General features: G+C 40.4%; 1 protein-coding gene across 2 annotated transcripts in view; it reads right to left on the reverse strand.

Moving 5' to 3' along the window:
• Nucleotides 1-5,350: 5,350 nt before the first annotated feature.
• The window catches only part of TANK (TRAF family member associated NFKB activator), a 31,394-nt gene continuing 22,345 nt past the window's right edge, over nt 5,351-14,399 (reverse strand). For both annotated transcript variants that reach the window (XM_076342773.1, XM_076342772.1), the window contains 3 exons: nt 13,865-13,983; nt 11,635-12,218; nt 5,351-7,236 (listed from right to left, as the gene is read on the reverse strand). In XM_076342773.1, the coding sequence (XP_076198888.1) occupies nt 7,069-7,236; nt 11,635-12,218; nt 13,865-13,983 (871 nt within the window). In that variant the 3' untranslated portion in view covers nt 5,351-7,068. The remainder of the gene's footprint in view (nt 7,237-11,634; nt 12,219-13,864; nt 13,984-14,399) is intronic.

Below are 14,399 nucleotides of genomic sequence, written 5' to 3' on the forward strand. Positions count from 1 at the left end.
TACAGGAGCCTTGTGATGGCGAGAAGGGCAGTTAATCAATTAAAAAAAAAAAAAAAAAAAAAAAAAAAGAACATTATTTGTCACTCCTTTGCTGGCGGTCAGTTATAAAGAAGAAACTTTCAATGGCAGCATATCAGCAATGTCAGGAGGGGTGGCAGTGCAGCTGTACGGGCTGCCTTGGTTCATCCATCATTACCTAGCAAATAAGCCGACTCGCTTGTGGGCAGGTACAGAAGCCCTGGCAGGCAAGCAAGAGAAGAGATTATTTTTGCATATCTTCTGTGAATCTCCAGGGAATTCAGTGGCGTTCCTGATCTCAAATGCTTGTAATTAAGAGCATGGCATCTTTGGGCTGGAGAATTCCGGAGAAAATCATTTTCACAGCACCTAGAGGGCTTGATGGCGCGCTTGATGACAGATGGGAAACCTTTATGAAGGCTCCGTAACCTTTTGCCCTGAGAGACTATACTTTTTGACGCTGCAGGATTGGGAGGATATAGATGTTTTTACTCGGGTGATGGTGTGGTGATTTTTTAAAACAACGAGTCATGTATTAAAGTATTTTAATGAACTATGCAAACAGCCGAAACCTGACAAAGCTTGTGTCACTGCTGAGAGCGAAAACATAACTATTAACCACAGAGTGTTTTGCTTATGGAGACTTTTACATTGCACAGAAATAAGATATAGGAAAAGACTAGCAGATAAGATTTAATGTTTCATCTTTTCAGATCATGACCTCAGGAATGCCATGCCACTTCCATTAATCCTTTTCTCGACTTAGATGCCTGTGAATATGAATAAAGTTGTATTTTAAAAACGGTAGAAAGAAAGAGAGAAAGAGAAAACAAGACTCATTCACATTCCGAGTCTGCTTTCTGTCTCACACGTATTACATTTCACAAAACAGATAGAAACAATAGAGCTTATTAAGAAAAACTTGTTTTGAATGGCAAATTAAGCATAATGAAAATACACACGTTTTTACAAGTAGCTATTTTTTCACCAATTGAATATTTTAAACCTTTTTAAAGTGTGTACTTGTCTCTGCAAAATGCTTTTCTTTTAGCTCATTTTCACCATATCACCCTGCTATATGTATCTATTTAAAATTTTTAATTCGGTCAGCTCAGGGACCTTGATAAGCACAGCACCTTGTCTGCGGCCAGACATTAACCAATAGGGGTGCCCTACCCCAGCTATTTATGAGCAATACCAGTGTTGGTTTCCAGGCTGAACAGGCTGATGCACGGATCAGTCCGCACTATGGCTTCTTAGGCAGGAAAAAAAGCGATTATTATATTCGAGAAGGTACCTCAGCATTCGTCTTTGACGCAAATACCTTTTCAGTGCAGCATAAATCATCAAAATACATATAATAATTTGTTACCAGTTTGGAAAATTATGTGGAATCAAGAATCAATCCAAGAATCTTTTAATGAAAAGTAAACTTGACCTAATGAAAAGTCAGTTCTTCCTTTCGTCCTTAGGGACAGTTTAAAAAATTTATTACAGATAATAGCAAAGAAAGGCAAGTTTTTATCGCCATCCCCCATATCTCTAAATTCGGAAGCACAGAAAAAATAATCTCCTTAAAAAAGGGCGTAGAGGTTCTCTTGAATTTTGCTTTGTATTGTAAATCCATTAAATCAGTATTCCCGATTTGCACAAACTTATGTATCTCGTGTTATAAAATCTCTTAAAACGTAAAGCACTCGAATGTTGAGCATTAAGGTGGACTGCATTTTTCTACTTCTTAGGTATTGCAGCGATCTGGGAATTTATTTGTACAGCCTGAGATGTCAGTATGCCACAGAAGCATGAAAATCTCACCATCTGTATTCTCATGGACAATCTCATCAAGTACACTCAACGACAGACTTAGAATAACAAAATGTAAACGCTATTACTACCGCCTAGCCATACATGCACTCAAATCTATTTTAAATAGCATTCAACCTGAGTTATCATGCTGCTTACCTCAGGCCTAAAACAGTTTGATCCCTTTCGGTGTTTGCTTACCCGCATGAATCCTGTCGTAAAACAGGCACGTGCTATTTGAAATAACGCTTGTTATATTAAATGGGAGGTTACACGGAGACGCATATCATTTAATTTTGCCGAGTGCTGCTCCGTAACCGAGTGGAGGTTCAGGACTCGAGCAATGGCTTCACCTGGCAGCTTACCTAATGTGCCGGGCAGTGTCCTTCTGGATATGTGTTACTTGTCAGTGCCAGGCAACAAGGATATGTTTTAGTTGGAACTCTGCTATAGCAGACACTACGTAGTTTAGATTAACTCCTTTCAGTAGTACAGCATCAATGTGTTATTCCCTTAACATAAAACATACAGATTATGTAAATCTGTAATAAATACTATTTTGAAGTGTATAGTAATCAGAAATCTTTCAGGGCAGGATGGAATGGAAACTGAGAAATATCGGAGAGTAAACATTCCAACGCTCATTCCCCTGCTTCTCCCTGGCAGAGCGGAGCACTCGCTGTAGCTGGGCTGCTCATGCTCCAGCGCCAGGGTTTGCCCTGTGAGTCCGGCAGAGCGTGGACTTTCTGGGAAAGCGAGGGCCAAAGCGATCCCGCGCAAAGCGTTTCTCCTCTCTCTGCAGACCCTGTCGCACTCTTTGTAAACGGGAACGGTTGTTCCCGGTCCGAGGGAAGGCCAGCCCTTTTTGTGCCTCCTCACAGGGCGCAAGCCGGGTACGTGCGGTCATTCAGGCTTGCAAGGCCAAGCAATCCGAGAGGCAAAAGGCAGCGGCGGAAGAGAGGCCGAACAACTTGCTTACAACATGTTTAGCGTTCCGGACTCCAGTGACCGTGCAGAGCTAAGAGGGCAACGGAGCCCCTGGAGTCCATCAGTAATTGGCACAGCTCTGCATTTCCCTCACCTTTGCGGGCCTGGTCTGGGGCTTCGGCGGTAGGTTGTCTCTTACTAGGCAACGCTGCTGCGCTGCCAGCTATCGGCTGTCCTCTTGCGGGGAAGAGGGAGCCGGGATGTCAGCATAAAGAACCCGCAGGACTCGTTCGAAGAGCTCCTCGCCTCTGCCCCTTGCGGGGACGCATACTGACGGGCTCCTGGAAGCCTGGGCACCGAGGGCGAGGTCTGAAATCTACCACTAATATCCACCAGCCTGCCAGATCCCCCCGGGTGCTGCCTGCCCCGCCGCGCGGTCCCACCGGGACCCTCTCTGGGTTACCACCTATGCGGGGTGTGGTGCTGCCTGCTGCGGAGGGGCCTGATTGTGTTGGGCTTGCCATGCGGCCAGCGAGAAGGAGGGATCGCGGCAGGCAGGCGGAGGGAAGGGAGGGAGGGAGGGAAGGAAGTAAGTAAGGAAGGAAGGAGGCCGGGCTGATTAGCATGCAGCAGCGCTTGCAAGCCCGGCTCCATTGTTTTAACACCTCCCCTCTCCTCCGCGCCAATCTGTCACCGTTCAGCAGGCGAACGCTGCTGCCTCGAATGCTGCTCTTCTCAAATGAGACGGATAATTAGCTGCCCCGCACGAATGGCGCACTCTTCTCACCCCTGATTGCTATCACCTTCTTGCTCCTGGCAGTTTTGACACCTCGTAATCAGCCTGCTGCTTTTTCTCTTTCCCTATTTCTGATTTTTTTCTCCCCCTTCCTTCAGTTTTTTTTTTTTTTTTAATGCAATCCCAGTTGCCATTTGGATTGAGACTCCTCTGTTGAGTTAACCTTGTATGATTGCGGGGGAAAGGGGAATGTACGGTAGGGAGGAAAAGAAATCGCCTCCTCTGAGTCTCATCTGCTGAGTGAACCATGGGTGGGGGTAGGAGCATCTCGGCTTGATCTTCCAGTGCTTTTGTTCGTAAGGGGGAACAGCCTCTCCTGAGCATCCTCCGAATTAACATTATCTCGGATGGGGAAGGATCGTGTGTGGAGAGACTCCTCCGCTCAGTTAATGGAGAAAAGACTGCGTTTCTATTACCTGTTTAGTTAAATTCAGCGGTATGAGGAGGGGATTTTAAAACTGAGTCCACAGGGCCAGGAAGCTCTGTCTTCCTGCCGGGTAGGCAGGGAAGGAAGGTAACTTCTCCTGAGCCTCTCAGAGTGAATTCACTGTTTCATGGGAGTCGGAAGAGAGCTCTGATTGGAGTGCGAGATGGCAGAGGGAACTTCTTCCCTCCTGATTCCAGAGAAATAAGAGATCTCAGTTAATGCTCTGGCGATTTCTGCGAGATCTTAAAAAGCAGAGGACTCGTGGAATCTGTGACAGGAGCGTTTTTCTCTCCTCTAACAAGCACTGACAGTCTAATTACTGGAGCTACGAGCAGCTGTCGAGTTAGCCGGAGAGACAGAGGAGCTACATGTGTTCTATCCGGCCGCCGGCACTGAGCCCTTGCACCAGGCTGAGGCAGCCGTAACGCCACAGCGTGCCCCTCGGAAACCTCCCAGAGAGAAAGGGGAGCGGCTTGCTTCCTTGCTTTCAAGTCAGAACTAGAGTTCCCGCGAATACTGGCTGTAAGCACGGGGGTTCACCCGTCGCGTACCGTCAGCGCGGAGCGGCGGGTCAAGTGAACCCGTACGGGAGCCTTGAGAGCAGCTTCGGCCCCGGGGCTACCTCGGGAGGGACTCCGCTGGCCCTGGGAGAGGAGGAATTCGGTAGTGCACCTTAGCACGAGCCTGCTGCTCTTTCTTTCCTCTCAAGTTCCACTTCCTTCCCCCAGATTTATTATTATTATTATTATTGTTGTTTTTAATGAAATCCCACTTCCCTTTTGGATTCAACCTCCTCTGCTCAGTTGAGCTTGTGTGGAAGGGGGAGCGGAGGGGCGGAATGCTGAGCCTCCTCTGGTGAGCGTAATAAAGCAGATGTCCCTGCTGGCAGCAGCAGCCTCCTCCGGGAAAGCTGTATGAGTGGGGCCCACTCAGGGACCGCACTCACCTCCCACTTCAAGTCGCTCACAACTGCTTAGCCTGAGATAGATTTATTTATTTATTTATTTATTTAGAAACCAGACTGGTGCCCCTGGCGTCTGATTGGCGACCCTATCTGGACACCCTCAGGCAGCAACAGTTTTAAGCCCACAAAATTAAACAGCTTCCCAAGACGCCGCACTAGGCAGGAGCTCTCATAGCGGGAGATGGATGGGTTCTGCTGGTCGACGTGGACAACCGTGCCCCCCCCCCCCCCCCTTTCTTCCCCCCGCCTTCCCCGCTCTGCCCTGGCTGCAGGGGAGGCCGCAGCTCTGCAGGCGGGGCGGGGGTGCCAGGCTGCCTCCAGCAACAAAGAACCGTGGCCCAGCGCGGGGACTCGGGCTCGGCGCAGGGCTCCCTTCTCCGCCAGCGGAGGAGCTCACGGGGAAAACGTCCGTGCGTGGCGGGGGAGGAACAGATGACTTTATTTTCTTTAAAGGTGATTCGCAGTTTGTTCGGCTCTTAATAGCGTGAGCTCCTGAGCTCGGATTTCACGGCTGAGAGGACAAGTCGGTTTTGTGTCGGGCTGGCTGGAGATGTGCGAATCCCCTTCTCTCCTCCCAATCCTGGACCTTCTGCCTCTCCCGGGAACCACCCCCAGCCGTGCTCCCTGGGGAGGTACTTCACACGCCGCACGGCGAGTCCAGGGGTGAACGTGTATCCTCCTCAGCGCTGGGTACCGGTGGGGCTTTAGAGCTGTTCATAGTAACAAACTCTTTCTCCAGGTCATGTAGCAGACGTGCACTGTACACTGCTGTTTATTACAGTACACTCTGTTGTCAGCCAGTCACAAACATGAGATGTTTAAAATAGAGAAAATAATTGCAGAAAAATCCATTTCTAAAAGTTACACAGGTGTTAATTCTTCCAGAAATTGGTCACCTGCAAACAAATCTTTAAAAAGAGAAACTGCTGTGCTTTGCTGCTATGAAAATATTAATGCTAATTATCAAGTATCAGGACTAAAACCTATATTCAGTTCAAATGCAAAAAGCTCCAAGTCAGCCTTTATAATTTAATTTAAATTACTTAGTAACCCCCCCCTTTTTAATTTGATCCCAATAAATCCAGAAAATGTGCAAAATTTATCAGAATGCAACGTTTCAACTAAACACAAATTTAAATTGCATTGAGAAAGCCACTAAGCACATTCAGGTTAAAAACGAAGTTACTGGGATTTGGGTGATTAGGTTTTCCCCTTTTCTTTCTAGGCTGTAGCAGACTTGAGCAATCCTTCATAGCAGACCGGAAGGAAATGTAAATAATCTTTGGTATTCTTAGTTTTAGGGAAAGTTTAACTTTTTTCTCACTCTATCCTTCATACTAATACAACCTTTTTTCATGAAAGTATTTTTACTAATTATTAATGCTAGAAAGATACATGAACAAAATTGTTATTTTTTATAACACGTAACAGATATCCATAAAATTGCTACTGTTACATTTTGCCAAAAGCGACATTTATGTGCCGTGTTTGATTACTCTCTCTAGTAAACAATTCATCTGGGAAAGTCAACCATTCATTTATGTTACTAGTGAACAAGCCTATCCTAATTTTGGCACACCTGGCATTCAGTTACTGTGATGATTTTGCAAGAATCTGAATTAAGAGATTCACTATAGTAAATTAAATTTGGAAATTTTATAAGAGAAATGAAAAATGAGAGCCTACTTCTCTTCCTGTTTACTTCAAGGAGAACATAATCATATCACTGGATATTGAGAAAAAAATCCTAGCATTACACCAATTTCCCCAGCCAGATTAAGGTGTTAATCCTGCAAGTCTACACTCTTAAATATAATCATGACTTTGGGCCTATTCAGGCAATGACTAATTGCAAAAATAAAAAAAAAGAAAAAAAAAAGAAAAAAGGTGTTTAACATCACTCTCAAAAGTCATATTGAAGCATAACAAGCAATAATGTGAATTACAGTACTGAGTGACTTACAGTTTCATTTTACCTTGTCAAAGGACAATTTAAAAATGTGCTTATCTGACAAACAATTTCAGTCATGAGTTCTTTTTACAAGAAGTCTTAATTCTTAAATTCTTAGCGTATCTATTGAATAAAAGAAATCAAATATATGCAAAAACGGTGATCCATTGAATTCTCATACATTAAGACTGTACTTTGAAGTGGGAATTCAGATGCCGAAGAAAATCTTCCTTAGACGTTATAGATGGTGGGAAAACTTCTCGACAGAATTCACATATTCCACACTGATTCAGTTCAGAGTCTGTATAAGCTTGTGCCAGCAAATCATTGTCTTGAGGCTGCCAAACGAGCTAAAAGAAACAGAAAATGATTACTCCTGTGGTTTACAACGTGGTTTACATTATGCTGTAGTTTATATTTATATATAAAAAAATACCTGCCTCTTTAAACTATGTGTCCTTTACACCTGCCTGGCCAGAGACATTAACTAGAGAGTTCTCATTTAAGAAAAGCAAGATAGGAGTTCAATTTTTTTAAAGTTCTATAAACATACTATCCTTGCAAACACTTAGAATGTCTTGGTATCTATTCATGATAAATACTGCTATGAGCAAAAGTCTGTAATATCAGTCTGATAAATATTAAGGCTTTTCTGTAACTTTGCATTTCAGTATTTTACTGTAGAAGCCATAGTACCTAAAAGCCATTTAACAGAAATGAGAAAACACATTTTTACCTTAGAGTAAAATGTTACTTGCACAGAGTTAGTATGAATCATATTTTATTTCTATTCTTATTGACACATAACTAGTTTTCATTTTACTTACAAAATGACTAGAGCAATGTTGTACGGCTTAAGTTACTTATTTGCTCTGACTGCCTTTTAGTGTAAATGTGTCTCAAATAATCTGTTTTGGGATTCCTTCTGCCATGACAGCATCAAACTCAATGGGACCATCTGAATACCTATCCACGCGTTCAGGCAATTCTGTAAACTATGCTAAGTTTGGTTCAGCAGCTGTACTGCTCTTGGGCCCTGAGCTAGTTAGTTTAAAGCCAACAAGTCGGTTTACCAGACATTGGAGTTCAAGGGACTTCAGCCTGATACATACTTTAAGTCAGAGTGTACACTAATTATTTAGTGTCATACCAACTAGAAATCAAAAAAGTCATCTATCAGTTTTCAAAGTAAAGTTAAAAATTAAGTTTCATTACTTTAGTATTAGCAACACAAGATAAAATACATAGTTACGTTATATGGCCAGGACGATTAGGTTTTGAGTAAACTGAAAACTAAATGCATACTGCTGTGACTGCAAAGTAGACAGAATGGCAGCAAGCTGGTATGAGCTTTGTGTGGGGATGGAACCTAGAAGAGGAGAGCGCCCTACAGTATTTTTGGCTCAGTTTTCTTCTCTCTTGCTTCACTCGCACATGGAAAGGCAAGCAAGAATACTTTAGATAGTAGTTTCTTTAGAAGTTTTAAATTTCTTGCTATCAAGACTTACCCAAGAGTTTTAATTTTCAGCTCTTATTCAAATTTCATCATGCCAAATACTTGGAATCTATGGTTTATTCCTCCCATGGTAACTCACTGTACAACTAACCTGGCTTTCATAGTGGTTAAACCTTCTTTTTAAACCAGCTAAACTTCTTGGAGTCAATTTCCTGTCCGTTCCCTATTTAAACAGTGTTTAGCTTATCAGATAGCAGTAGCAGATTTACTGTCTTTCATTATGGTCAGCAATCCATATAATTAAATTGACTAATTAGTAATTAAGTGCAATCACACCACTTTTTTCAGCTCAAAGAGTGTACTTATTGTATGTTGCTGGTGTAAATTGCATATTAAATCTATCTAGACACTGACACACTTAAACATCCCTACACAAATGTGTTTAGAATTACTTGTTTCTAATCTCTTATGATGTAAAGCACCATTTGAAAAAAAAGATAAAATAGTATTGTAAAAACCCCACAAAGGACATAGTAAGATTTCTAATCTTGGAAGCACAACAAGGGGAGGTACTCATCCAGCAACCCACTGAGGCAGGCACTTAACTTCCATTTCTTTCTTTGCATGTTAAGCATGTGCTTAATATGCTTTTCAGAATAGGGATATATTTAAGCAGATGTTCCATTTTGAAAACATTAATATTCAGATTAAGATCAATAGACTATCAATTTGCTTCTAAATCATGAACATTCTTAGAAATATTTTTGGTGGAAACAACCCCCTCAAACTGTGAATACCGATGAACACATGCATCTATATGCAAGTCTCAGTTAAATGCAGTCTGTAAAATCCTAGGTCCACTAATATCCATGTTTATTTTAATCTGCTGCTCTTTTCAGTCACATGCTTTTTTAAAAAGTTACATCCTAAGAAAACAGTACTGAGTTTTCACATTTAGTATCCACATAGAAGGAAAGAGCTAAATTTATTACAGCAACTGAGAGCAGTTCCAAGAACTTACTGTTGCCAAATCTATTGCATTTATGGGGTTTTCCATTTTATAAGTTAACATATGTAGTAAATACTTGAAAGTTTTATCTACACTAGGAAAAAAAAAATCAGGTATCTAATTCCGCCCTACTGGAGCTTCACCAGTGGCAGGGATGATGGAAGCCGTAAGCAGTGTAACTACCCCTTAGAAAGGTGGTAAAAATACTAAGAACAAGTTTATGCATAAATTTGCTAACGTTAATACAGTCGAAAGGGCATGTATGCAAGTAACTTTTAAAAAACATTAGTATTTTAATCTACATATATAGTATCTGTGAATCAAATCTTTAGCACAATTAAGAGTCAGAAAAAACTCTAAAGCTGAGTCCACTGGGAAAGATACTTAAAAACCTCTTTTGAAGGCAGCAAGGTGATGGATGTTTAAATATATTGATATACACAGATGTATATTTAATGGATTCTAAAGTAATATTGGCTTGTTTCAAACAAGCTTCTGGATAAAATATAACATTTTAGTCAATGTCCTTTATGTTCTACAGTGCTATTGTAGATATGACTTACAAATACTGGAACAGTTCACCATTGCCTTTCTTTTCTCCAAGTGTTAGCATTATTACATTTTCTCCACAAAGTAGATAATTTACATTTTAAATGATGGCTCCAAATTAATTTCCTTATTTTGCAGAAATACCAACGATCAAACCAAAGGATTACTGCTATTCAACTGCAATTCTTCTCTACTTTTTAAGCTGCATACTCCCCTATCAATTTATAATCACATACCAGCTGTTTCACTTGCTGTAATATACAATGCAGGGTGCCATCTATTGAAAAATGAATACACAGACTAGCTAGTAAAAGAACAAGCTGGAGAGGGAATACAGAAAAAGAGGATAGTAACAAGCAATGGAGTGAATGCTTCACAGCTCCACAGGAATTCTACCAGTGATAAAATAAATGGTTTAATTTGTTTAACTCAGTCACAACTTTAACCGAGGATCCAATGAAAAACAAAGCACAATAAAAACTGTGATTAGTAAGTTGGTATAGATTTGAGATCTCCTACATTGCAAATAGATATTTAGAATACATTTTAAAATATCAGACTTACAGTTTAAAATACAATGATGAAGAACAGCAAACTTTCCACGCTTTAAACTTTTCATCCAAAACTGGTTTGCAATAGAAAATTAAACTAGACTGGGTACGTTTTAGGAGAAGAAAACGTCAAAGCTATCATGTCCTACAAACGTTTTCCAAATGCTAGTTTTGCATGTCATGGCAGCGGCCAAATTGAGAGGTAAAGCTCTTCTGCTGCATGTCCCTTGTCATTAGCAAAGAACACAAAACCACATCAATGTAAATAGTAAAAATATGCCAAATCCACCCTCACAGAATTCCTAAATATCACTATTTGCTTATTCTTGAAAAGCTGTCCTCTCACAAGGTGTGAGAAAAGCCGCAGAAATGTAAAAAAAATCAGTCTATAAAGGTCCATAATAATTTTGCCAGCAATTTCAGTTGAGACAGGATGTTACACAAAAGCAGCAAAATATTCAGACGTGATTGTCAGAACCTGCTGAAATGTTTTCTGCATTACAGCAACTGGGCCTTGCTTTCAGAAGCTCCCATGGACTTCAAGTAGCTATAACTGAAATTAAAGCCCAAAGTACCTACATAAACCTAAAATAAAGTATTGTAGTGAACTTCCCTTCATTTGAAAAAATAAATATGCTTTCCTCCTTGACTGCTTAAACTACAAAGAAAAAAATTTAAGTTTTCTTAGAGGGGAGGAATAGGGTGCTGTTTATACCTCACATCGAGATAAAAAGTAGGTAATTTTTCCACAGTGAAGTATTTATCTGTTCAGCTTTTTAATTAGTCCATTTGTCATATTCTCTGTTCTACATTAAAAACAATTAAAACAATTATGTGCCCTATTCAGCCGAGATCAAGGGTGCAAAAAAAGCAGTCTAGGGGGCAACTTACAATTAATGACAGCTTTGAAATAGATATAGAAGCAATTAATATCTAAATGAACTGAAATTTGTGCAAACATATCCAGTGCTTACATCTGCTTAAACTCCTGCCCTTTCACTGGAAAAGTGCCTCATACACATACTTCAGTATCAGGAAGAAGAACTGACAAGAGATATTGTCTTAAAAAAAAGACTGATGAGATACCTCATAGAATGTATTAATCCTGTCTCAAACATCTTTGCAAAGTGGTTGTCTGAATCATTACCATTTTTTTAAATGTACCGTATTTATAGGAAGATACCTGATGAGGACCTCTGACGGTTGTCCCAGCAGCTTCTAAAGAAGAAAAAATTACTTCAGGTACACCCTGGTTTGTGTGCTTAGGTACAAATGTGAAACCAGTGTCTGTTGTTTTTAAACACGTTTTGTCACAGGTATTTTCTATTGGCACGTTTGCATGATTTGGGGGGGTTGTTTTGTCAACAGTAGTTAAGCTTTGTAAAGCTGAGGTCATGAGATCAACTCCATGAGCTTCAAATGGGTTAGGTTCCAATTTACTGAGGTTAACAGCATGGTCTCTGTGCTCCAGGTTAAAATGATGATCTTGAAGCATGTTTTCAGCTATACCAGTACAAGGAACTGTTGGATTTTCCTGAGTGCTCTGCAAGAAAGCAGAGTCATTGTCTGTAGGTGGAAACTTGACATTAAATTTAGAAAGTGATTCTACAGAGTTGTTGTCCTCATCTTGGCCCACTCCTCTTGGTGTGATAGATGTGATGCATGATGCACCTCTATTTATATCCTTTATAACCCGAGGCTTAAAAAGCTCTTCTGCTTGTTCATCAGTTTTATCAGTACACTGTATCGGCATGGAAAACTGTATTTCTGTGAAGAAAGAATGAAGAAAACATTAAATAGTCCACTGAAGCATAATTATTACAGGTGCGGTGTTGGGGTATTTTTCCTGAGAGGTTTTTGTTCTTCCTTCTTGGCTTTTTAACCTTTATTTTTTTCTCTTTGAAATCAGTTTGAGGCGTAGTTCTCTCTCACAAACATTAGCTCTGACACAAAAACTATCAGAACAGAAATAAAAGGAAGTAAGTCTGTTCTAATAATTCTATTTGTCTTTGATTTATGGCTATAAACATTTTCATTTTGTTGAAAATTATGTTGTCCCATACTCTTAACACATACTTGCATATATTTACTGAAGTGTGCTGGCAGAAATAGAAGCTGGAACCAAACCCATTTCACACGGTGCCAAGAACATGCTAGGCACCATGAGCACGATTTTAGAAGGTATTCAGGTACCAAACTCCCATTGGTTTCCAAATTAGGTAAATATTTAAACTGAATAACTATTCAGAAGTAGGACCATATTTTCCCTTTGCTTTGAGAATTCCCTTTCATTTTCGGCACTTTATGTGTATTTTATTACCACAAAAATGGTAATAATATACATGGTTACTCCTAATCAGGTGAGAGAATAACTACAGTACACATTTATTGTACAGCAGCCTTCTGACATCACTCAGATATTGTAGTAATATGGGCCACAAAATTAATAAAAATCAAGCAGATTACATCTATATCATATATAGCTTTTAACACAGTTGAGTTAGGCACTTATTTAAGGAAAACAAATCCATTCTGAAATAAATTGCCAAGCACTCATCCCCCAAAATTCCCACCCCCAAATAATAAAGTTTAGTAGTGTAAAATCAGAATATAACAATACAGTTCAGACATAGCAATTTGAAGCCACAGGCTACACGTTAGCACTTCATGTAACAAAACTTCAGTAATGGTATAACCTAAATTAGAAGCCAGTGCTGAAATCAGCGCCTCTTGCTTCAACCATGTAAGTTTGGCAGGTGTTTTTTGAAATCACTTAAGAGTCTGATCCTACTATTAAGAAAAGCTAGTAGGGAATACCCACAGTAGCTTACATTATATCAAATGTAAGCATTAGCAAAACCGGACATTCAGAATCTCTTCCAGTTGCAACAAAAATCAAGCCTTTCTTTTGTTTTCAGGAAGTGTTGGATTAAGCTCTTGTCCCATATAAGAAAACAGTATTTAAAAGTCTGCACAAGGAAGTCTAGGAAATAAGTCCTCTGACTCTCCTCAGTCCGGCAGTTTAACAGATATGGGGCTAGAGACATTCATAACAGACATCTTTTGAACTGACAGCTAAATTAAAAGCAAGCAAGTGCTGTCATTCACACAGTATGATGGGATATCACATGTAGTAAGTGCCTGCCTCTCACTCCAAGGGACAAAACAATTACAAGAGCCATTGATGTGATGACTGTCTTTTATAGCATGTGATTTGGAGCATTCGTCATAGAATGCCAAAACTGGCGGTGCGTTTTCTTGGTGAAATACTGAGCACCATGTGAACAGACTTGAAAAAGGCAGATGGTAAACAGTGGAAGTACTTCTATGTATGTGTAATTTACAGTATTTTCAAATATAAAGCAAAGCTTTCAAACAGTTGAATCACAATAAGAGCTTAAGTATGATATTACCAGTTTCAGGTTCTGGCTTTAACTTAAATTTACTCAGTTGGTCTGTTTGTTTTCTGGCTAGCATACATATTCGATGACATTCTTCTTTCATGTCCTGGAAAATAGTCTCCAGATTCTCCCTGGAAGATCGAAATTGTAAATTAAAGAGTCAACCAATTCAGCTTCTTGTGACCTTTAATCTAGTCACGCCCACAAACCAGAGAAAAACAATAGTGTAAGCTACTTTTCTTGGATACCTTGCTCCTCAACATATGTATACATATTTTTGTTCTCCTCAGTAAAAGCAAGCAGAAAGGGAAAAGAAACTGTTGTCAGAGCTGTTTAGTCCTATCATACACACATACATTTGAGCTTAGGACCTGACCCTGCAAGGACCCCCACCCCCCCCAAAAAAAAAAAAAAAATCCAGCCTTTGTATTTCTTTCAGTTCCCTCAGGTATTTTGTGGAACAGCTTATCTTTCACGAGGGTACTGTTTCCATCTCACTCTAGGGCAAGTAAGATGCTGCTGCTGTGAACATTAATTGTTTTCCGTT

The sequence above is a fragment of the Aptenodytes patagonicus genome, chromosome 6 (genome assembly GCF_965638725.1).
Source record: "Aptenodytes patagonicus chromosome 6, bAptPat1.pri.cur, whole genome shotgun sequence".
NCBI lineage: Eukaryota > Metazoa > Chordata > Aves > Sphenisciformes > Spheniscidae > Aptenodytes > Aptenodytes patagonicus.